This window comes from Passer domesticus, chromosome Z, assembly GCF_036417665.1.
Source record: "Passer domesticus isolate bPasDom1 chromosome Z, bPasDom1.hap1, whole genome shotgun sequence".
Classification (NCBI taxonomy): domain Eukaryota; kingdom Metazoa; phylum Chordata; class Aves; order Passeriformes; family Passeridae; genus Passer; species Passer domesticus.
In genome coordinates this window covers 78,960,449-78,985,793 of record NC_087512.1, presented here as the reverse complement: position 1 = coordinate 78,985,793, position 25,345 = coordinate 78,960,449, and the positions used below count along the sequence as shown (strand labels likewise).

At 39.0% G+C, this 25,345-nt stretch overlaps 1 protein-coding gene across 3 annotated transcripts in view; it reads right to left on the bottom strand.

The window, feature by feature from the left end:
- Positions 1-25,345, bottom strand: part of MEGF10 (multiple EGF like domains 10) — an 85,764-nt gene that overhangs the window by 56,984 nt on the left and 3,435 nt on the right. For 2 of the 3 annotated variants that reach the window (XM_064402744.1, XM_064402743.1), the window contains exons 2-5: positions 10,293-10,424; positions 7,476-7,577; positions 6,685-6,785; positions 1,657-1,749 (exon numbers count right to left, since the gene is read on the bottom strand). In XM_064402744.1, the coding sequence (XP_064258814.1) occupies positions 1,657-1,749; positions 6,685-6,785; positions 7,476-7,577; positions 10,293-10,408 (412 nt within the window). In that variant the 5' untranslated portion in view covers positions 10,409-10,424. Of the gene's footprint in view, positions 1-1,656; positions 1,750-6,684; positions 6,786-7,475; positions 7,578-10,292; positions 10,425-13,519; positions 13,671-25,345 lie in introns of those variants that run through there. The other variant, XM_064402745.1, reaches the window with a different exon arrangement.

Sequence of the window (25,345 nt, the reverse complement as noted above, 5' to 3'; positions counted from 1 at the left end):
CAGCACAGGCACAGAAATATCCCCTCCCTCAGCCTACCCCCTTTCTCCTATGGCCACTCCAGTAATCCCAAACAAATTCTGGCAGTTCCAGGTAGCCCTAACATCACCAGGAGCATTTAGGGGATCACCAGCCTCTCACTATTCAAAGGTACACAAAAGGCAACCAGCTGAGGAAGAAGCAGAGGGAAAGAGCTGCACGTGTACTCAGAGTGAATTATACCAGACAGAAATCCTGTGAGAGGAAGGGTTATTTCCAAAGGCAGATTTAGAGGTTCCTCTCTCATCTAAAGCATACTTTCAGGCTTGAAAATCTCAGTAAATAACAGTATTTTTGCAATCTGTGCTGTCTAATGATTCACATTTCTTCAGCATGTTTGATTGGTTACAGAAGAGCTTAATGCATAAGGTTTTCAGAAAGAAAGATAGCATGTTTTGACAATTTATTTTGACAATTCAGTACATTAGATTAAGACCAGTCTTACAGCCAGTCTTACAGTGTTCTTTCACTCTGTTGTGAAAGAACAATGGCTCTTTCAGTTTTATGCCTTATGCAAAACCTGGGTGTTTCTTTGGAGCTATATATGACTCCCATGTAAGCATACACAAAAACCACACAACAAATGTAGTAGTTAATTTTAAAATAGTTAAATTCTTCCTCTTGCCAACAAATATGCTGCTGGAACAACAGATCAGTTCCAGATGAACTGAGTTATGACAGCAACATGTTTGAAAATTGAAGAAAATAACATTTTCCTTTTTTAAAAGAAAGATAAAGAGAGTTGTTAATTTTATAGGACTCATGTACTAAGGAAATTAGCAGTGTAATTGCAATTTCTTTGTTAGAGATTTACGAGGTGTATGGACTTCAATTTGTAAATACAGTTGTTTTTATTGTTGGCTAAAATACATTTCTTTCAACTAGACAATCACTAGCAGAGACCCACCTTGAACCTGATTGTAACAAAATATGTGGTTTTATGTTAGCCTCAAAAATACATTTTTAAAGACATTAAAAAGATAGCCACAAGGCTACAATAAATAAAGAATTATAATGAACTGGAAAATTACTTTGAGAAACTGTATTTCAGCCAAAGGGAAGAAAATATAATGATTTGTGTTCTGCACAATTCTGCTCTCCTCATCCTCTGCACATGCTCTTATGGCAAAGGGAAAGGAGAAGGAAATGGGAGAAATTTGACCACAGTGCAATGGAAAGACATTGAGAGTCCAGGGAGTGAAGGGAAAAATGGCTGAGTCAGTGGCAGAGTGAAAAAGGAGGGCAGAGTTGCTAGGAAGGCTTTCCTCATAGCTTTCAAATGGGACCTGGCACCATCAAACTTTGCACATTAGTAAAATAAAAACTGATATTTTCTTACATGTAAAATAAAATTATGCCTTTACTCCAGATGTTGTGCTATCTGCATGTTTCTGAGCACAAAAAAACCAAAAAAAAGGCTCATTAGTGCTACTATGTGGGAACAGTGTTTGCAAGTAAATGAAGAAAAATCAGGTTACACAGAGTAACCTGATAACTCAGAAAAAAAAGCCCTGATCAGAGAGCAGAAGCTCAAGCACAGAACTGATGATTATCTACCTAAAAGAGAGGACAACACCATGGAAAGATTACAAGACAGGCAGAAGCAGGTGACAACTCACCACTGGAGCAGTTGGGTCCTCCCCAGCCAGGCTCACACTGACAGGTGTTGGGAGCAATGCAACGGCCATGGACACATTTATCAGCACAGTGAGCTGTCAGAGAAAGGAATTAAAAAAAAAAAAAGAAACAAAACAATTACAGAACTCCTAGTACTAGGAAAAATAGTCTTTAAAATACTCTAAAATAGCCCTAACTTAGTTCTTTCATGTCTTGAATACCTCTTAAACGCAAAATAAATACCAGTGTATGTGGTGGCATCTGTTAAAAATATATTTCACTTCAGTCTCTTCTATTTCTCTTAAGTTTGACGACTCCAGCTAAAAATGTGTTAGTATTACTATAATACTTCTGAGGAAATGGTCCAAATCTAATGAAAAAAAGAGTCAAAGTATGATCCAGGTTGGGAACCCATCTGACCATGGTCCTGGGCAAGAGGCTCTGGTTGGCCCTGCCTGAAATTTGGATGGGATGACTTCCACAGGTCCCTTCCAACCTCAACCATCCTGTGACTCTCTGCAGCAAACCCTCACACCAAGAAAAAGAGGGGAACTTCAACAGGCATCCAAAGAAATGCTCTTTCGCAACAGCATGGATAAAATATGATTTGCTACACACCAATATTTTAGTACCAACTTTTCCAAATGATTGCACAGTTCAGTTGAAGAATAAACAAACAGTGACAGTGATTGAAGTAAAGCATGACATATAAACCTTATGAATCACTGCAACCTTTATTCTAAGTGCTAAACAGGGCTGACTTAAATTTATTTTTTTTTAATGATTCGCAAACATGTTTCTAAGCTAAGTCTTACTTTGAAACAGACCTTTTGTTGGAAACACCTAAGAAAAAATTGAAAATGGCTTGGATATCCAGCATTATGAATGACAGAATATAATACACCCAAGCGGAAAAATCTCTGACCAGAGATTTAATGTGACTCTGACCATCATATATTAATCACAAAATACCCCTAACTTTCCAAAATACATACCATGTAATAATTTCCTTCTACTCTAAACAACAATAAAACTTAGAAATGTGCACAGGATGAAATTTTTCTTTGTACCAACATTTCCACAGAAACTAAATCTGACTGCTATACAAATGAATATAAAGTTATCAAGAGGAAAAAGAAAAAGTGAATGTTAAAAACAAGTTTAATGGGGCTACATATGAATCACTGCGGTTCTAAATTATTGAAAATGTTCTAGAGTAATTAGGTATTTAGGTAAAATACTTACAACTGTTTTGATTTTTTTTCAATTAAAGATGATGAAGCATATTGGACACCTTTACATTTAGTGTGTCCAAGAAAAAGAAAAAACACACAAAGAGCAATAAAATAAAAAATTTTGATTATATGGGATCCCAGCCATTAAATGCTTATTTTTACAGCCTTTAGTTTTCATTCTCAGCTATTTCTAACAAGCTAGTTTCCAGATGTGCATTAAAGTGATCCTCATTAGAAATCAACAGGGAGAATAATAATTTTTAAACACTTGATGAAGCAAGGCATTAACACAGAGCTCTGTTGCCTATTTATGTGTTATGGAAAGCCTGAGTTTAAATAATACATCACAGTTTTCCATTAGTCTTGTAACTTGACGTGAATCACTCGTATCTTTGAAGATTCCTTCCTAGTTAGGGCTGCCTTGGGCACTGAGGCTCTCCACAAACCAAATGTGTGAAAAACCTTGCCAGCAAGGCGCGAGGCAACAGCAGGTCACTGTAAACGTGCAGTGTGAGCACTTGTAGGAATAACCCAGGGAATGCAAACATGCTCAGCCCAAATTTCTGAGCACTGAGCCTTGAATACAACAGGGCAACGCTCCACCACCTCCTCTGTGAGACAAACTGGAGCAGAACAGAAAAATAAAGAAGTTGCAAGAAGCCAGACCTATCTCCTTGCACTGCCCCTCATGCCACGCTCAGAACACAGATCCACATTCTGGATATACACAAAAATCTACTCTCTAACCACAAGAAATTATGCTCCAGACACCTTCTGGGCTAACTGATTTTTGGCAAGTGAATCCTACATCCGTAAAAGACAGCACATGTTAAAAAAAATAAAATTGCAGTGGGCATGGGGATGAGAGAACCAAAATTTACAACACAGAGCTACAAAGAGGTGAGGACAAAATAAAAATCACCTAGAAGAAGCTGAAAAGACATGAATGACACCAGGAAGAGATGAACTACTTTCTCTTGGCTTTCTATGGGATTGTTGGGCATGGATTAACAAAAATACTTATATGCAGGTGAAAAACTTAACATGAATTGGTCTTTTTTTCGTGAAGAAGCACCAAAAACTCCCTGGCAGCAATTGCCATGTCTTCTTTTTTTGCAAGGGAAACCTCAATTATTGTATGAAAAGTAATCTGTGTTTACTCTTGCACATTTGCTTTTACATCTTATTTGCCCTTCTCTTTTGTGCCTTATTGTTTTTTCAAGTTCTTTTCTACACTCTTGCCTTCATTATCCGATGTTAAAAGAAAACTTGAAAAAATGTATTTTTATCTTTGATGCAAGCTTATGCATGCACTTTAGGATCTGTTGCTTTTTCACTTCGAAAAGCCAGCCATAAACCAGTTAACATAAAATTGAAATAGTTAGGATGTAATTATGCACATAAATTAAATGACTGCAAGGTTTAACTCCAACTTCCTCCAAATTAATTGAAACAAGCATTTGTCATGGGAAAAAATAAATTATCTATTAAACTACATTATAAACATGGTTTTTTTTCAAATAAATCCTTCACTTTTACATTGTATGCTAGAACACAGCCCTTGTTTGATCCTTTTTTCCTGTGCTTGATGGCTCTTTGCTAGGTAAGTGAGTGATATCCAGTTATACCTTGAAATGTAAGGTGCATTTTCTGTTTCATGCTTTGAGGAAATTCAACAGGCATAGTCCTCCATTAAGGTTCTTAGAAACATACTACAATGTTAGAAACTAAATGAGGTAAATGTTCAAGCTGCCAGGAAGAATCAACCTTTGCTTGTGTGTCCATCTACAAGAAAGCCACTAGAAAATGTCTTAAAACCTTTGAAATCTTTCTTTTCAGAAACATGCTAAAAAAAAAAATGCAGTTTTCGAAAAAGTTTCCAGTCTGTAGCTAAGCCTAGTATTCACATGCCAAATCTCCTAGGGATTGCCACTGATAGTAGCAGACAAGTAGCAGGAAATTCTTTGGAATAAATATGAAATTTAGTCAATCACTCAGCCTGGGGTGGAACTGCTAGGAGTAAGCTCCTTAATAGAACTTCACAGAATTACTGTTCTGTCTTTGTATCTGCATACAAACTGCATTTAGATTATCTCAGAAAGTGCATCAGGTGTAAAATAACTTGAGGTCCAGTTAACCTGCTGTTCTACAGAGGTGCTGGCAATAGTGAAGACAGAGGTGAGAAATTTGTACATTATTTATATCCTCTATAAACAGGAGTTCCATGAGGACAGCAAAAAGCACTTTTTTTTAGTGAAAGTGAATTAGTACTTACAACATATCTACACTCTTATAAATAGTCCACGTACCAACCCCATATAATGCTGGATTTAAAATTAAAATACACTGTCTTGTCAACCCACCTAAAGACAAAATGACACAGATTCCTATTATTTTTGAGAAGCAGCAATGAAATTTTAATTCATGCAATGGTGAGTCATACCAAAACCATCTAACATTAGACTTTTCTAATTTACTTTTCTGAATTGAGAAGTCACATAAAGGAACAAAGAACAAAATATCAACAACAACACAAGTATTTTAGCTTTTTAGAGGCATCTTAAATCCTTCCATTAGGTAAACAAAATAATCCACACAGCATGGAAATAAAACTGCAGTAATGGAAATGCTCCAGCTGGAGATCATGACGACTGAAGGTCTCTCTCTTTCTTCCAAGGTCAAATCAATGCAAACTCAGCTACACTGAAGGATCTGTACTTTCACATAATTTAAAGTCTAAGGCATTCCACAGTCACTTCAGAAGTCAGAGCAGATATGTCCTGAGTATCATTATCAGGCACATTTTTATGTAATATTAGGAAAAATTAGTATGTCCAGTGGTATTTGAATTTTTCAGGTTCTGAATATCATTGTGTTGACACAATGAATTTACTACATATGCTACAGCTATGTAAAAGATGTTGTCACATAAGAGAATCACCATCACACCTGTCATCACATCATGAGTCAAACTGTAACACACTTCAAAAAGTATTTTACCTAATAAAAAAATTAAGTATCATTATTCACACATGCTATATAATAACCAAATGTAGTCAGAAATTGGTTCTTGTAAGTCTAATATATATATATTACAAAAAGAATTAAAGTCATTGCCAATCTGATATCAGATTTATTAGCTTTCTAAAAAATATTTTGACCTTGCTTTTGAACAAGCAGAAAATGTTTTGAATCAAACCTTTTTTTTTTTTTGTCAAATTCCAGGATATAAAACATGTTCTTATCAAATACCATTTTAAGACCTTCCTAGATCTGCACAAGGCCAGATGAGAGAGAAAGAACTGAGCCAAGGTTGCCTCCAGACTTTCCAGACACAAATTTTCCCAATTTTGGGTTAGATCAGGAGATAGGGGTGTGTGCCACCCAGAAAAGGTGCTGAGACCTCCAAAGAGTTGTTACAGACCTCTGTATTCCAAGAGAGGTCCAGCATGATCTGCTGGGGTCTATTGCAAGGAGAAAATACTTCCATCTCCCTCGTGGTTTTAAAACTTGTGTTTATTTCTGTGTTAGAGAACTCACTGATGCTGTGAAAACACACAGTGCTTTTTCCACATGAGCTAGAACCACAGGAAGGCACTTAAGGCATCTGAAATCTAGCTATTCTCTCACCTGCATCTGCTCAGCCCCAGCTGGCTCCAGCAAGAGCTGCCCAAGCATCACTGGTGAGCAACTGAGCTCCTGCAACTCGGCCTCCACAAGGCACCCACCAGCACAGTGAGGGGTGTATGGAGCTTCAAAGCCAAAGAAATAATAAATAAAAAAGGCTGAACTTACGGACACACATTTCCCTGCTTTCATAGAACCCAGGGCAGCACTGGGATTTGCGCCGGTACATCGTTTTCTCACCGTGTCTGTAGGCAGTGCGGTAGCTGATCCTGAGGAGAGGAATGAGTGTTTGTCACATACCTCAGTTCACAAGCAAGACAGGACGCACTCATACACGTTTTAAAAAACATTCAGGTGTCATAAGAAAAGAAAAAAATGCTTCCAGTTGATGTGTCTGTTGCCAATTTCAAGAGTCCAAGGGGGATTTCCTGACATGCCTTAGGTTCAGGGGTGGTCAGAAGGCAAGGAAAGAATGGGGACTTTTTAACTTGTGATGTTTCATACTTATGGGCATATCCCTCTGAGGAAAATGCTCTTTACAGATGCCATCAGTTTTTAATCATTCAACCCTTGCTTGCCTTCTGCTTGCATAGGAAGTTTCCTTTAACAAATCCTTTTACTTTTCTTTCAAGAAGCATACACTTGCTTCCCTCAGAACACAACACTGCAAGCAACAAGGGTTCCCTGTGATATTTCTGAACAAGTACACCTTGTGGGGTCTGGAGAATTTAGTTTTTCCCAAGGTCCTTGCTTTCTCTTTTCATCATGGGATGGTACACCCCAACCTGCTAATAAAATTTATGTGAAATTGCTTGGACTGGCACTTTCCAGCTGACACAGATCACAGCAATTAGACAGGCTGGGCACTACAGCTAAAAAATCCTACATATCATGCTTGATTTTGAGTCAATGTTCTTAACAATATCAGCAAATTGACAATATTAGGATTTATACATCACCTGTGTCGTGTGCACTTGAACCAGTTTAGGATGTCAGTACAGCTGGTGTAGTAAATCTGATCAAAAGGATGTGGATATGACTCTTGCACTGTAACTGAGTAACTGGGGAGAGACAGAAAAAACGAGAGATCATCAAGCAAGTCCTTTTAGTACAGTCACATTTAATTAGGTCTTTTACAGAATCCAGTTACAGAATGGAATAAATATAACAAAATACTCATGTCTAAAAAAAATGAGACAGAAAGCTTGCAAAGAAAAATAAGAATGCAGAGAGTCATCATGTTTATACTGTGTAACACATATGATGAAATACCATTTGACATTTAAAGAAATGTAATGTCAGCCTAACTTTTTTTAAAACCAGAACACCTGTATCTCAGATAGGCAGCAAATGGAAGTAGTGCAGGTGTTCTCCTGTGGAAACTTTCATTAATGCAACTGGATAACTGAACAGCTAGCTAAGGAGACAGAAAATGAGGTTTCTTCTATTATCACTCAAAATAGAAAAAATAGGACTTTCTGAGAATTTTTTTTATAAAAATTTGATCCTATAGGAAGACATGAAGTGCATTTAGATACAAAGTGAATGTTAACAGAAATACACCTGAGTAGTAATTACTGAAAAATTACACCACAGGCATACCACCAAACAGTCTATTCAGCAATCAGAAATTAATGAACACCAAACACCATACTTTCTTTTGCTTACTGGGTAATTTTTAACAGAGAACCACCCACACCACACCACACCCCCAGAAATACTATACAAAATCCCACTATTATTTTTTGCCAAATTACACAGTTATACAGTGTCCTAGAAACAAACCCACGCTGAGAGCCTCCAAAGCTGTCAGTAGGACAAGAGGAGCAGAGCCCCGTCGCAAAAGGGGAAAATATTGAATCATCCTAGAAAACTCTTTGAGAGGCTGTTTGTGCTGGCAGCCAGTCCTGGATTGCACAAGGGAGCTTGAAAATACAGGAATGCGTGGCAAGCTCCTGCAGCAGGATGATTCCCAGGACCAGCCAAAACACCAAACAGCCTGACCAGCTCTCCCTCCCTTCCACTCACACCCTCTCTGAGCCCTGAGCCCCCACTGCAGGGTGACAGCCACAGTCTCCTCATCCTGCTGTCACCATCTGTGCCAAGGGGGAAGCACATCCAGAGCCACTCACCCCTAAATGCACACACCCTACTCCGTGTTTTCCTGCATGAGGGCAAGCAGCCCTAATCCACCCAGCTGTCCCGAATTTCAGCGGGATGCTGGCGCTTGCCTGAGGCTCTGTGCTCTTACCCTGAGGCAGGGCACTCTCTGCTCCTTCTCACAGCTCGTTTGTAAAAACCATTTTAGTACTGACTGAGGTCTATTTTTTATTTAAAGCATAAAACAGTGACAGTGGCAGTCAAGAGCTTCTGTCTGGGGCTTTGCCCTTTCATGCTTCTGTCCCATTGTCACCTGCTTTGGGCAGCAGCGTGAACACTAAGTTTATTTATTTGGAGCTCTGCCCTATTTCTGAGACAGCTAAAGGAGTTAAAAAAAGTCCATGCAACAAAGTGGGCATGCTTGCTAAATGCATTTTTCAGTATGTTATTCCTTCTGCAGACTTTGATTAGCTTGTTTTAAATTATATTATGCAGTGTAAGTAGTTATATTCAAGGTTTCTTTCTCATTTTGCTTTAATTATGTTGTAGCTTTCCCCAAAACCACTTCTACCTACAAAAACTGTAAACAAAGCACACAATATATAGGACAGTGCCCAGTAACACTGCAGGCAAATGCCTGACTACTATGAACAGGTATTTAATATGGTGACTATTTCATATACACATTGCTGCATGAACTGTACACAGCAGCAGAGGTGACAAATCCTTTACATGAAGCTGAGGTAAATTCCCAAGGAATGTTCTTACGTTTTGGGTTTGTTGTTTTTTGTTTGTTTTTTTGGTTTGGTGTGGGTTTTTTTTTTTTTTTTTTTTAATAGAGAGACTTTATAAAAAAGTAAATACAAGTTTCATTTTTCTTTGTAAAGATTCACCCATAACAATCACAAATAAATGTACAGTGGCTCAGCAGCACTCCCCATGACTAAGCATACAACACAGTTTACATTAAGTGCAGGAAATACTGATGTCCTCAAGTGAACTGTGAGAATTCAGACTTTCTCATGGACCAGCTGATCAATTACAGGCACAACAGTTATAATGAGACCAGAAGTCTTGTTTTCACTATCATAACCTTTACACAAGGAAAGAAGTTCAGCAGATGCTGGAGGCTCAACCTCTCCAGCTCATTGTGGCTTTTTGCAATTCACATGAAACTGGATGAACAAACAGACCAACTGCATTGATGATGAATTTCGTTTTGCATGTTATAAATTTTTGAACCTCATCAAAATAATTAAACAACAAATCTTAATTCAGATCCTGTGAGCGCTGAATAGGAAGGAATCAGCATAATCAAATTTGGCCAAATTCCAATATGGTTAATTATATTTTGCATATGTAAAACTCCTTTTCACCTAAATTGGAAAGAGCTATTTTTACTCACTTCTAGTACCCAGATGGTTGTGTAACATTGCTAGAACCACTGTAGTGGTTTTTTGCATCCTAACCCCTAATGCAAAAATGCATTTCAGCCCACTGTTAAACAGCCTTTACTTATCCATGAACTCACCTGCCCATGCAGCAAAGTGAATTTTTTCCCTTTTTTTTTTAACTCAGCTAAAAGCCTTCAATATTTTGAACCATGCCAAGCAAAGCAAAGCAAAACTATTACATCACAATTTACGTCACTTATTTTTCCAAAAGGAAAGTATTACCTTTCCCAGTGGCTACACACATTGGGATCTTCCAGATTCAAAGACACAGCTGAACCCATCCAGTGGTACAGGAGTATGATGGGGAAGCCAAAAAGGGAGCTGAAATGGAGAACCATCTTTCCAAAGAGATGACTACGAGGGAAATAAAAAAAAAAGCAGTACATTAGTGATGCCACACAGAATATGAAGCAGCTAATAATGTAGTAGTAACATGAAGGTCTGAAAAGATTATCCTAACACTTTTACTAAGCAAACTATTTTAATCCAACTGGTCATTAATCCACAAATGCCAGAATTAATGCTATTAACATGCAATTTATTTGTAATGACTTAAGCTGCATTCCTGTTTCAGTGAACATTTGACCTTATTAACCTCACTTACACACTGATTCTAACATTATGGGCTACAGAGATAACAAAAAATGAGATTCTTGAGTCTAATCTGTAGTATAACGAGAAAATAATTTCTAATAAATATGTTTGATTTAGTAAAAATATTTTTAACACAGTAAATTAATCCAGAAATAGCAATTTCTTACTTTAAATATTATGGAACAGAGCAAAGCAAGTTATATCAATCACTTTGTTATATCAGAAAGAAGACCACAGGACCATGGGAAAAAAAAGAGAAAAAACTGTCTTAACTCACACTTCAGAAGCCAACATAAAAAAGGTCACAACACGAAACTATTATATTTAAGATATCTTAGGATACAGAAATGATCCTATTTTGCTGAATTGTTCTTGAAAAAACAGGCTGCTGAAATATTTTTCATGGTCTGTAAGTATTTCTCTGAATGCAGCAAAGCAGTCAATGTGCAGTTATTCCAACAGTATCTGTATTTTCACCTAATAATTGCACTGAAGTTGTGATTTCATTGAAAATATTCACTCTGATTAAGCAGACTGTAAATGGTATTTCCCTTTTTTATTTTATTCTCAACTTCAGCAACATTCCTTTTGCAGGATACATTTAAAAAATTTTAAAATTAAAAAAATAAAAATTTGCATGAACCCCCTAGAGTAAAACTTGATTGCATTCCAGATCTTTTGCTTAATAATTAAGGAAAATCAAAACAGAAAATCAGTACAGCTGATTAGCATTGCTGAAGTGTTGATATCAGCAATAAAAGATGTAGATGACTCATTTAACTCTTGCTGCCTATGGTTTGCACCAAGAACAACTGTTCAGAGATTCGCTTTTCGTACCATATATTGCTCAAATTATCCCACCCAATAACACATGAGTATTTCAATTATCTACATGTACACAGAACCTGTAGTTTAAGTACTGAAAATGCTCATTTTGAGGAATGTCTTCCCTGTGCAAATTAGTACACACATGAGGCAGAAAAAAAACCCAACAAATTTAAGATAATCCTTGGTGTTTCACCACCAGGACTTCCTTCCACAACAGAACACTAAAATCTTGTTGCCTGTTAGTTTTTTTCTAAAGTATTTGAGGCAAAATCTCTCATTGACAAAGCTGTATCTTTATTCCTATTTCAGGCAGGAACTTTAAGGAAGTTACCAGTGTCTGTTCAGGTCAGACATCTCTGTTTTCCTCAAATTTAATCCATGCCCATGATTTAAAAATTTTAACAGGAAAGCAATGCAGCTGCATGAAACAACTGTAGAGTACTATCTTAATCTCTGTAAGCTAATTAAGGAAATTAAAGTAATTATATATTTATTTTATAAAAATCAGATAATCAATAACAGTAATTTTAAAAAATACACCCAATCACCCCAAGGTCTATTGTAATTAACAACCTCATTTTGAAATGGTGTAAAAAGTGTACAAAATATACTCCCATAAATTACAGGTACTCCCCTAAAATACATTTAAACTTGAGCAACTACACAAACTGCATTTATCTCACTAGTAAGCTGATGAAAAATCCTGTATATGCACTATGTAAACACAGACAGCTAACCATTAACACTCAATATCTGAGATTTTTAGGCACTTTCTCTGCCACTAGTAACTGTGTTGACAGTTTTTATTTGGTTTGGGTTTCTTTTTTGATCGTGGAGAGTTCAGGATCAAAACCAGAGAAAGCACAGATAACTAAAGAAAAGAGGCAAAAAAAAGCTTTTCCTTTATGAGGTGAAAATTACAACATGCTTACAAATTAATCTCCCCACCCAGCCAGAGCAGAGCCACAGGCAAAGATGAGGGTGCACAGCTCTCCCTCAGATTTATTGTAATAAAAGGCAAATAAATACAGGTGGAGCTGGGTGCGGGGCAGGGGAAGGTATGACGGACACTGTAAAAGAAGTGAAGGTTGCTCAAGGCTGCAAACAAACATTTTTTGGTCAGCAAAATCAAGTGCTGCCAGAGAATTAACCAGGATTAGAAGTGCATGAGCAACAGAGAATAGAACGACACAGTTGCTAACATGACATAATGGACCCAAGACCAAGGGAAATGCTGATGCAGCTTTCCCATTACTGTTGCAAAAGCATTTTTACCATTGAAACATGAAAAATGCAGCAGGAACAGGCCATTTAGTTAGAAGACAAACTCCAGAGCAGTGAGAACCTTTTGTACTCTGTAGTGGCATCTCAAAGGTTTTACAGCACCCCGTCCTGCCTTTCTGCAGTGATAGGGCACAGGCACATCAAAATGTTTTCTGAGCTGCAAACCCATAACTGCACTGACATGGCATCAATGTGCTAATTCAAAAATAATCTTCTCTCTGTCCGTCAGAGTTTTCTTCAAATTTCAGACTGAATTGTAAACCACAGAGTCATCTGTGCAGAGCCCCTTGCAGGTGTCCTTGCCCTCACCCTCTCCAGAGCACCCCACACAGACTTGGTGACTGCAACTGGAAACTACAGCTCCACATGAGATAAAAGAGTTTTTCTAACCATTTTTGGGTGAAGAATTGTTTGGTCTTTCACTTCCTACAGAGTATTTTTCATAACACTCTTCACTCCTGAGGCTCAGTTCCTCTACCAGGGACACAATTTGTTATAAAAACATCTCTCTCACAACTGATGTCAGGCAGAGCAAAATTTGAATCTGACCTAATCTTGTCAATGATGATTAATCCCATGTTAGCTTCCGTGAAAAAAAAATAAATCCACAACTGATTGCTTTTATCGATTACATTAGAGAATTAATGGATGAAGAGCAGAAGGCATTTTCCCTTTGGAAATCAGTAAATCAGCTTGACAACTTGTCACATGAAATCTCACTCATAAAGCAAATACAAAATTACCTGAATTAGGAGCATTATCACACAGACCCCGGGCTGGCTGAAGATGTACAGTCACAGCAAATGGGAACTGACTGGTCTTTTCCCAAATTCTCAAAACGTATCACTCCAAAGGCAGCACTGATTGTCAGCCAGCACGAGAGCTTGCTAAAGGATAACCCAATAGTGCCCTAAACTTTCACACCCTTCATGGTCAGAGATGACAAGAGCCCTTCCTGATGCAGCTTAATCAGATCTGACCCTTTTCACCTGGGCTGCTTTACTTTCAAACCTCACTGTGAAACAGACTGATGCATTTGGAGAGTCCAAACGTGTTGAAGATGGGCTAAGCATGGATGTGGGAAAAACAACTCATTTAGACTGGTGTCTGAAGAATAACCAAATCAAAGGCTGAGTGAGCTGGAACAAATCTCCTTGATGGAGACAGATATGCTGTTTTCAAGTTACATTGCTAAGAAAAATAAATCAGTAATCAATGACCATTTTTCTTTGGTTAGTAGATGAGATCATTTTTATTTTTCAGTCTCTCTTTAATTATCAGAGGCTTCTAAGAAAATGAGGTTTTTGTAATACCAGCGTTTGTCTGTGTGTTCTGGCCTCATGCCCAATAACTTGTAAATTTATTGGTCACTTAAACTGGAAGCAAGAGAGGGAAAGAAGTCCTGAATTGCGGAGTTCCAGAGAATCCAGTGATAAAGTCTGGCAGAGACCAGGCTTTATTTGTCCCTAAGTGATGGAATTACCAGTTTTGAAAGCTACAGCATCACTGTCCTTTATTTCATGATAATGCTATAATTTTACATAATGTATCTCTCTACCATTCCTACTAAATATATAGGCAATAATACATGAGCTGATCTTAAATGACAGAGAGCAGTCTTCAAACTATATTAAAACAGTAAACTGGAGTAGATTTTGGAGTTTAATTTTTTTTTTTTCCTACTTAAATCTTTTCTGGTGGAAACCTGGAGAGGTTGGGAGCTGTCACACTGCACATTGTTTTGTAAGCATCAAATAACCTTTTGTATTGTAATTACAAACACGGAATGAAATAAGGTAACTGCAAACATGGGAGGAAACAGGAAACTTTACTACCCAGCAAATATGTGGATTTGCACTAGTAATGCCACACGTTTCCAGATGCAACGGGTGGCTGGATAGCATGGATCATGCTGCAGCACCGACCCAAAAGCACGGGAATACTGCAACCAGGTCCTCAAGGACTCTGTCCTTGCCTGCAGAACACTCAGCTGTATCCTTCACAAGACCCGTTCTTACTGCAAAAGATCGTGAGAGTTTCCTCTAGGAACTGTCCTCTTGAAAAGCAAGATTGTCTTTGGCCCGCTGACTTCGCTCACTGCCATTCACTGAGAGTTTCTGAAGCTGCTAAGCTGGCAGGGACCATATATCCACTTATCAGTCCTCTTCTCCCTCAAATTAGCATTAAAAGGGCAGGAAAAGACAGTTCAGTGCAAGTCAAGTCTGCACAAGGCAAGGAGGCATGGTAAAGACAAATGCCAGCGTGCCAGATACTCTGCAGATGGACTCATTATTATTCCTCAGAGGAAGGCTGCCAAACATCACAACCATGGGGTCACTTCACTGTAGCTGTCATTGTCTGATAAATTAGGGGCCTTTCACTTGAACGTATTTCCTTTTTTTTTCAGGCAGATAACAAGTATAGGTGTTGAACCATTAATGTTACCTATAGCCCATGGTATTGTATGTTTAAAGATTATTTCCACAGGGACCCAGCAGGATGAGCTGTTAACAAAAATCTTTTGACTAAATATGCTGCCTTTTTTTTTTGCCCACCCAAAAGAAAATTTTCCAAATAAAGACAGTTAAAACTGTGTAGAATCCAAACCAAAGTTTCTGGAAAACACACTTTGAGAAGATGAAACAGCACCTTGAACATAAATCCTGGTTTGTTTGACACAAGACATTTCAGGTGAAATAAAAAACTATGTCAGGTCCATACACAGATGGCACCTCTCAGCCCTAGGCATCTTTCCCAGGGTGGATGGTGGAAGACAACAGTTAGTTCTTAGCACAAAAGGCATATAACATAATTTAAATAGAGTCTATACAGTATAGGCTTGAGACTATCATATCCCCCTCTGTTCCCCCCCTTTCTTTTTTTTAATTAATACATTTAAAAATATTTTTTCAAATAATGTATTCCGTCCTGAAACATCTCTTTATTTTAACCCCAAGTCTATCTTAATAGTACAGGGCTACAAGACTATAGGATTAAGTAAAAATGGCTAAATGCATGTGTTTAAGGAGGATTATTTCAGAAATTAGGTATTACTAGCATGTATGAAAGCCTTATTACAAGAGTTACATGACAAAGACATCTGTATCAAACTTTTGTCATAGTCCCTGAGCCATGCAGCATATAGATTTCTGACTTTTTTTTTTCCCCTAATGCAAATCATAAAAAAAAGGACATTGGACTCATGGATGTAACTGTGAAAACTTTGTGGTTGCTGACAAGTTGCCTGGGACAATCCTGTGGTTGCCTAAATAGACCAATGCCCTGGTTCCACCGCTGTGGAAATTATCATTCATGGTTTTACCCTCTCTTGAACAAAGTTTCTGTGACCCCTCTTTTCCTACTACCACCCTCCCAGACACCGTGTCACTTCCAGTTTACTGCCAGGATATAAAAGAGCACAGTCAAAGGACTCAGATAATTACTTTAGCTTCCTATGCAATTTAGGATCAATTTCAAATGGGCTCACCTTTTTTAAAAGTCTTCTGCTTTTCAGCCCTCTTCAAAGACAGCCTCTGTTTCCTTCCCTCCCCCACCACATGCATGTTCTCTTTTTCCACACACATTTTCACCATGCATTAGATTCTTCCCTTTCCTAGACACAGCCTCTGTTATCACTGGCGAAATTCTTCAGTCTGCAGCCCCCTGCACTTGTCACAGCCTTTCACTGGACCCTTTCATTATGGAAATCAGACATATGAACTCCTGCGTTTGTTTACAACTTCTAGCTGCTAACAAGATGGTATAGTTTGTGAAAAAAATTTGCTGGCAACTCTGCTTCAGTACCTTTGTCCTTGTAAATCATCTAGTGAAATGCCATTTCGCATGTAACACCCAGCAGAAAATAAAGTTGTCTTTCCAGCTAGCTCCTGTTTTCATGATTTACACCAAGCATTACACTTCTGTAAATCTTTATCACAGCTTAAAAACTTCACGTTTCAAATGATCTGTTTAAAAACCCAAAACTAATTAATCCTGATGCCACTTTCCCTTAACAGCTTCTAAAACATTTCAATGCATTACAGATCAGTTTTTCCACCTCCAGCAATCAAAGCGTCTGTGATTCACTGCACAAAACCTCACACGCCACCACCACTCTACAAAGAAAATTCAAAACATTTTAGCTGAAGATGGGGGAATGCAAAAGTATTTCCTCTGACAGTTCATTCACTCAGTTACATCTTTTATTTTGGTCATTTGCAGAGGTTGGAATGGATGTAGTACTCCTGCACTTGAAGGGGAAAATGGAAGAACATAATTCAAAACCAAAAGTGACTGGTTAATTCTAGTTTTTTAACAAATCCACAATTAAAGGGATAAATCCTATCTTAAGTCTTGAAGAACTTCTGCCTTGAAGAACTTCCACAGGGATTACAACACAACCTCAAGAGGCCTATAGAGTGAGCAGCATGCAAAATATGTGGTTTTCATGGTAAACTGTCTTAAACACATTACATCCTCTTGTAAACATTAATACAAATTTAAAACCATGTTTGCAGTTGTGTAATTCTAATACTCAGTACTAGTACTAAGTACCCTAATACTCCCTATCTGCCAGCAGAAGAAAAAATAATTCCTGGGGAGAAATTCAGATTTGTCAGGTGCCAGTGGTGTCTACAAGTTTTCTGCATGCTGAGGATGTACAAACATGCAGGTGAATGTGCACAGGCACAAACTGGTCCAATACACCCCTGGAGTACCAGCTGTAGGACAAGATGCTGTGCTTCAGTGAATAAATAAAACCTCCAAGAAATAAAACTGCTAACAACACCTGTGGCAGGCAGTAAAAAAGCAGATTCTTTCTAAGAATGATCACGTAAAGAACTTTGTAATTTTATGCCTTTTATACTAACAGAGTAATTTCATATCAAAGCTTCCTGTTCTGATTTATATCCGTATCAGTCTTCTCTAAACATATATTTTAGAGCACCTCAATTCATTAAATTCTTTAATTAACTTTGTCTAATGATGAATCAGAGGCCTTTTTAAAAAAAGTGCCCAATACATCAGCAGAAGAAACTAATGATGGCAAATGCCTTAGAAGCTCCAACAATCAGAAGATTTTTACCTTTTAGGTTGCAATTAATACTGTTCATCAAGAAAATTTCTCTTACTTTAATATGTTAATTTACCTGTTGTACAGATTATCTGAAATCCTTTTAAGTGCCTGCTGCTGATTTCAGTTAAGGGCAGTGTAATTTGAACCCAGAAAAATCAAGACCTATTTTTTACAAACTTGAACACAAGGCCCTAAATCCCACAAAATATTATCCTTCAGGACACATGTTGACTTCTTAAGGCTGTACCTCTGCAGTGTGCAAAAGGACAGCAGTAGCACAACCACATATTTGTCATACAAAAATGTTCATATCATTGTCTGACAAAGCACCTTTCATAACAAGGCATCCTATTCAGAGATCTAATTTTTGCAGACATTTGTATGCCAAATTAAAAAAAAACCCCAACTCTATGATGCTGGGTTTAATGAGGTACTCTGTTATTCTCTGTAATAAAAATTAAACGAGAGAGACAGAATTCTTCAGCTTAATTGCCACATCTGTTATTAGGCACTTTACTTTGATTGACTGGAGTGTATGTGTCAGAGACTGTGCCAGAAAACAGGCAAACTTTGTAAAGTAGACTTATAACTTATAGCCCAACTGGCACTAGCAGCATCTCTGTTACAGCTTCTGCTGCCTCTCAGTTAAAACTACAGGAACGTTGGATTTGGTTCAGTCATTCATTAAAAGTTAAAGTAAGGATTGCAAATTGTGCTTCCTTTTTTCTTTTTTTTTTCCCTTTCTTAAAGATAAATTAAAAGCAGTCCCTATATTCAGAGGGAAGAGCAGTGGTTACCTGAACGTGCAAATGTGTTATCTCTCATCAATGGATGGGAACAACCCAGAATTTGGAAATTGCACCACATTAAATTTCACATTCAGTGGTGCATCTGCTGTCTTATTTGGCCAGCAGATGAGCACAGGGCTGAGGGGACAGTGACAAACAGCACAGCATTTGCAGAGGGACTGGACAATCAGTGAGGGAGCTCCAAGGAAGGGCAAAAACAGAATGGACACTCTCCTCTGATCTGCTTGGAAACAGGATGAAACCTGAGCTCAGGAACTGCCTTTCTCTGAAATCCACAAATCATGACACCTGGTGAAAATCCCAGCTATCCTGAGCTGGCCAATAACTGGTTTGATGACCAGCTGATTTTCTTTTGGCTCTAGAACCCAAACTCTTATCATCTACTGTCCTGACGTAGCAAAATGGCACTTTCTTCCTCAGCGAACTTCTTTTTTCCAATTTCACACAGGCTTTCTACCAAGAGCACAGAAATGTATGTTGCTATTGTAAGCATGAAGACAGACAGGCCAGCTGCAGTATTGCTGAAAACAACTCCTCACCCACTTCATCCAGTAAGGAGCAAGGGATTATTTGACCTTCCTTACCAATTTTCTCTGCTGCTCCAGAGAGTGCAAAGAAAGGTAAAAGTAGGTATGGAAGAGCAACAAAAACTACACCAATACCTATTGCACCCACTGCTGAAAGGCAGAAGGATGCAGCTGCAGCAAAGCTGCCCACCATGGGCTGGGCAAGCGATGGGCACTCGGCCTGACCCAATCTGTCAGCTGCCCACTGAACTAATCCATGTATAAATCTCTCTTCTCTCTGGAGGGCAGATTGGGACACTCCGATTTTCCCCCTCCAGGAGAGCAGGTGACTGTTTTTTGGAAGGAGTCTGCCCCAATGGGTGTGACAAGCCAGGGCAGATGCTCTTTGTCACTGCTTGAAGGTTTTTGTTGTGCTGTCAGGAGTTCAAGGCTGCTCCAGGCTACATGAGGGTCCAGAAAGTCTCCACATGCCACTTCACTTTGAGATCTCTTTTCTTTAGCAAATATCTGTTTTCCCTCAACCTAGTGAATACAGCAAAAGATATCACTCACTTAAGCACATTTATTTTAGATACACATTATTATATAATCTTGCATACAGTATTTTAATTGACATAATTCCCTACAAGATCCACAACGCTTCTTCTAACACTGCAAGGCCTTTCATTCTTGAGGCTACTCTTAATAACCACACTGTACATGGAAAGTATTTGGCTCCAGTCTGTCTAAGTGTTTAATCCTGTTTCACAAAACAAGTCAACAGCAGAATTCTGAAAACAGAATTTAGGTCTGCTAGTCTCCATTTCCAACACCCACGCCCGGGATCCATGCCTCCAGTTTGATATCCTGCCATGATGGCAATGACATGAGCATCGTGCTTATGGTACTAACTGGGTGTAGCAAATCATAAAATACAGACTTCTGGGTCCCGAACATTTACAAAGGAACCACCACACCCAATGTCATGACTGAGAGAATTTTTTTTTTTTTTTTTACAGGTTTGGGTCACCTCTGAAGAGGCCAATAATGGCCTCTTGTCAGTCTGGTTATTTGCTTGTTTTTCCCACTGGTGTTCTTGTTGGAAACAGCAACGAAGAAAAAACACACACATATGCCTAAGAGAAAATATCAGTAAACTAATGCTTTGCTATTTCCCTGAAGATAGGCAGGGTACAACAGAAAGCAGGGTAACTTTCAAAAGTCTATTGAGAGACTCCCACAAGAGAAGAAGATAAAAGTTTAAAGTGTGTATCTAGAAGGCAGGCTCCAGAAGCATTACTCACTGGCACAAGACATCTTTGGAGTGACTGCAATGGATTTCTACTTAATTAAAAAAATAAAACCCTTGTGCAGACCAAGAGGCAGCAGCAGCTACCTCAGGCTTTCTTCACAACTTGTCTCACTGCTAGATGAGAAAGGGCATTTCCTCCCTGCATCCCTACTGCACTACTTCAGCAAATGAGCCATACAAAAATATTTTTTCTGAAGTTGATACACTGTCAAAATGTACACAGAAAGTTTGGCAATCTGCAAAAGCACAAAAAAAAAAAATCTCCTGCATATTAGTGGTGCAGACCAGAACCCCAAACCACTGCATCCTTTGAGGTTCACTTACCATGAATGCATATCCTGGCTGTCATTATTCATACATAATGCAAATTGGCATGAACTAGTGTTCAGCAAGAAAGAATGGAGCATTTCTAAAAAGTGCATTAAAGTTGCAGAAGAACAATATTGTTCCAGAGATGAGATTAAGTCTCACAGGTCTCTGAAATGGGTTATGGAGATGGAAAAATCTACTGACAAGCAGTGGAGATACTTAGAACAAGGAAGCTTCTCTCTTGTTGTGTTTTTGTTTTACTCTTTCAACAACTACTTACCCCATCTTCTTATTCAGTAATTAAAAACTCAGTCTTTTGTGGGCTCAGAGTTTAAACAAGTTCCCTGGAAGTATTGATTTTTTTTTTTTTCCAGGACCATCTTCTCTTTTAAAGTGATGGAGGCCTGCACATACCAGCATAGCAGAATCTGAAAAGTGTAGTGCCTTTAATCCAAACCAACCCCAAAGCACAAAGAGCACCATATACACTCTCAGCAGAGTCCATCGCAGTGCTGGCAGTTCCGCTTTTTTCTAAAAGAAAATTTAATTATCTATTAAAAGAGGCCAGTTGTTCTGGCTTTGGTGGAGGCAGCTTCGGGATATCTGGATGACACAGATGTGTGTGTCTTCCCAGATCCTAAAATCCACAAACAGGGGGTCTGGCTTCATGAACTTCACCTCAGTAACTCTGATCTCACTTGAGCCACTCCTGGTTTACTCAATGCAAGTAAGAGAACTGAACTCTCAGCCTCTGTACAGCTACGCCTTTTATCTTAAAAGAAATTAAACTAGCTAAAATTAATTTATTTAAAAAAACCCAAACAAACAGAAATTACATTCTTTGCAGACTGATAAAATCTTCATGAACCCTACCCCTCAATTTAAAACACACATTTCAATCTCACTGGCAGGTACCCTTCAGAAACAGTTGTTATCTGCAGTATCAGTCTGGGGAGAGGGTAGGGGGGGAAAAAGAAGACGAAGGAAAAAAAAAAAAGATTAAAAGATCAAGTTACTCTTCACTTCCAAACAAGCCCAGCCACAGCTGTACATCAGCTTCCGAGCAACTGCTCTACAAACACACAACAGGGCTTCTGTCTTCCCACAGGGTTTGCTGGGGTCAGCCGCATGTGGCGCGGATTAAAAAGGCAGGAAAGCTCCATTACGGAGCGAGCAGAGCCACGAGTGAAACGGGGGAGCTGCTGGTAAATATCCTGTCCAGTGCTCCGTCCCGAGGGGGCTCCCCCAGATCCGGAAGAGCCCACACACAGCTCTGGAAAAAGGGGCCCAAATCGTCATTCTGCTTTCATACTTTCACTGCCTAAGCAGGAGGAAGTTGGGAGGGAAGGAGACCAGAGAGTTAAGCGGGGTTTTCACAGGCAAGAAGAGGATATGAAAGAGACAGCCTCTGATTTTTGGTGGTGACAGAGTGATGGATTCAGGCAGCCTGTGCAGATTGTGAAATTTTTCGTTTGGTAGGAAAACAGTAAAAAGTGACATACAGCAGTAGTCAGGGAATAAGGCCAAATCTCTTTGCAGGGTGTGATTACCAGTAACTCTGGCCATCATCAGATGCCACCTTCCATGTGCTGGAGAAATCAATCCAGCCCTCAAGGTTACAAAGGCAAACCAGTTGTTTTTAAACAAATACCCTTCTAATTGAAGAGCCCTCCACTCCAGCTGCTGTATCCTATTTACTCAGTAGATTTCCAGCCCTGCTGCCTTTGGGACCAAGACTGCCACAGCTCACAACTCATCAGGGTCATTTCTTCATGTATCAAGTGCTCTTGAACCCTTTGAAGAGGGTTTATAAGACACCAAACAGATGCTTCCCACAAACACACACAGCCATTATTTGTGCTTAAGTTCCAGTGGTCGTGAGATGTGTGTATTGACAGACCAAAGTGGTCCAAAATTTTGTAAACACTTCAGAGGAAACGAAAACTCAGCTACACAAGCTCAAAAGCACACAGAAGGAAGCAATGGAGCAAAGAAGCAAAGGAAGTGGAAGATCCACTTGGCCTGTTGGCATACTCCATCTTATTCCCACTACGTCTGCTCTCAATGCCATGCTACATGTTTTTTGCTGATTACTGACAGCAGCTTCCAAAAAAACAAATAAACCAATTATGCCATTTTGTACTTAAAACTCAACCAGGCCTTGGCGTGCACACACACAAACACACATGTCTTTTTATTTTATTTTTTTTTTAACACGCAAGTGTTTCCAGTGTGTTCACATTCTCAGGGTGATCAAGCTTGGTCTGACTATTGGCTTTTGGAGGATCTGATGCCAGCCAGCCGTGCATAATGGCCTCTTTGTCTCACTGTCACATGAGCAGCATTGTGTTACAATCATTGTCACTCTGGGCTCAAACTGCAAGGCATGCTTTCACACAAAACACTCACTTTGGGGGCTCCTTTTGGCAGAGCCCTGCGATCGAAGCTCTTTTGCTGCTCTTTAGTTCATCAGCCCAGCAACGCCGAAACTTTAAAAGTCAGGATTCAAAAGCTCTCATCCAAATCAACCGATTATGAAGTTTCTCTGTGGGCCACATGAAGAGCGGGGGCAAGTAATGAAACATAGCCATCATTTATTTACATCACTTTGAATCACTTTTCCTAAGCCCTATGACAGCAGAGAATTGTGCTCCAAATAAAAGTGGGGTATGGGGAAAAAACCCCCACAAGTCTAAGCTATCTCCACCTTGAATATTTGTCTGCAAGATAAAATCAAAACATTTCCACAGGACAAAGACACGTAACTTGCCAGGTGACAGTGTTATTTTACTACTTGTGCTGTAATCTTTTAAATTCACCAAGAACACCCAACCCTTCCCCCTGCCAAAAAAAATCTGAAAAATAGATAGAGAAGACTTCTGTATAGGAGAGACTTCAAAAGTTGCTTTAAACATGCTGAACTCATTGAAACCCTGTACGGATGTCTGTTTTCACTAATGAAAAGTAGTCTCACAGGGCTGAGACCAAACCATATTAAGAAAAACATCCTTCTGCCCATACTGTCTCTTGAATAATTTTGTACTGGAAACTTTTGTCTTGTACTACTCTTGAAATACAGCACTACTCACTCTGAAGAGGACTTACAGGACCTACCCCTGAAGAAACAGGCACTGTCTGGGAAGAATTCATGACATAATGCCTGTGATGTGCAGAAAACTTTGGGAAGCAGTGGCTTCTTTCCAAAAATAAATGGAGTTGTGCATGGAACAGCAAACCACCAGCTCATGTACTATCTTCCATCCAGTTCATTCTTCTTTCCTTTGCAGCCCATCAAAGCAATGTAACTTCTCCTGAGCCCTGGTTTGGTGTTCCACCCTGGTACTGCTTAAAAACGTGCCAGGTGCCCTGAACACGTACTACCCTCCTCTGGATCATTTTTCTTTCTTAAGCAGCCTGAGCCAGCCTTCCTCCTTCTCTACACCCTCCACTGCTGCTTTGAGCAGACCCTTGCAGATGAGCACTGCCCCAGAGGATCAGGGCCACCCTCACTCTTGCCTGGACAATTCTACCCAGACCACAAACTCCTGATGGTCTCCTCTTGTCCAGAGACAAATTCACCCTCTGCATCATCCTAAGGTCATGACTTCTCTGAGATGCCCCTTGCCTTTCATGCTCTCTTCCCACACCCAGCATTCCCAGTACTTTAGAAGATGTTGGCCCTTTGTTTGGTGAGGTCTTGGTTCCAGCCATCATTGGCAATATGCTGGTATTACAGAGAAATAGTTCTTCACTGTCTCCTATTTGAAGACTCTCATCTAAAAACGGCTATGTTTAATTCCTTTAAATGTACAAATTTCGGCTGACTTTTGGTGAAAAATAAAATGACTTTAGCTTGACACCTGTCTTCATTATTTCATTGTCTCTCCTTACCTCCTCTTGCCTGTCTTGGGGTGTATATTATAAAAGGCAAGACAATTTTTTGCTATTGTTCTTGTGCTGTTGTACATCTCCTGTGGCTGCAATGGTGGACACTGGAGCCATACAAGCTGCAGCTCTTTGTGCCAGTGATCCTAAGTCTAAAATGACACACTAATATGAAGTCTTTGCATTTCTTTGAAAAAAAATATTTTGCACACACTTGCACCTCTATGTGCTGAACAGAAAAAGATCTGGTAGGTTGAGAAGGGTGTTCTTTTACAGCAACAGAAAAATAATGGAATTTCTTTCCTGAGGTCACACAGCAAGTCAAAGTTAAAATTATGTTTTCTGCTATATGTTTTCATTGTCTTGCACATCAAAAGAGCTCAGAATCAGTATCTCACTGCTGACTATAGGCTAATTTCTCTGACAATCAGATATAAAACACTGATAAAACTGGAAGAGATGGCTGTCCACATTTTAATATAAACTTAATGTGTACATCCAAAGGCATGAACCACAAATCCTTACACAGGCAAAACATCAATTATAGACCAGACAGTTTGAATGGGTTAATTAACATGAATGCTGACACAATCAATAAAGCTATTCCAGTAAAGCAAATCCCACCCCAGAATATTTCTCCTAGTTTTCTGACAGATGGCTTTAGATGATAC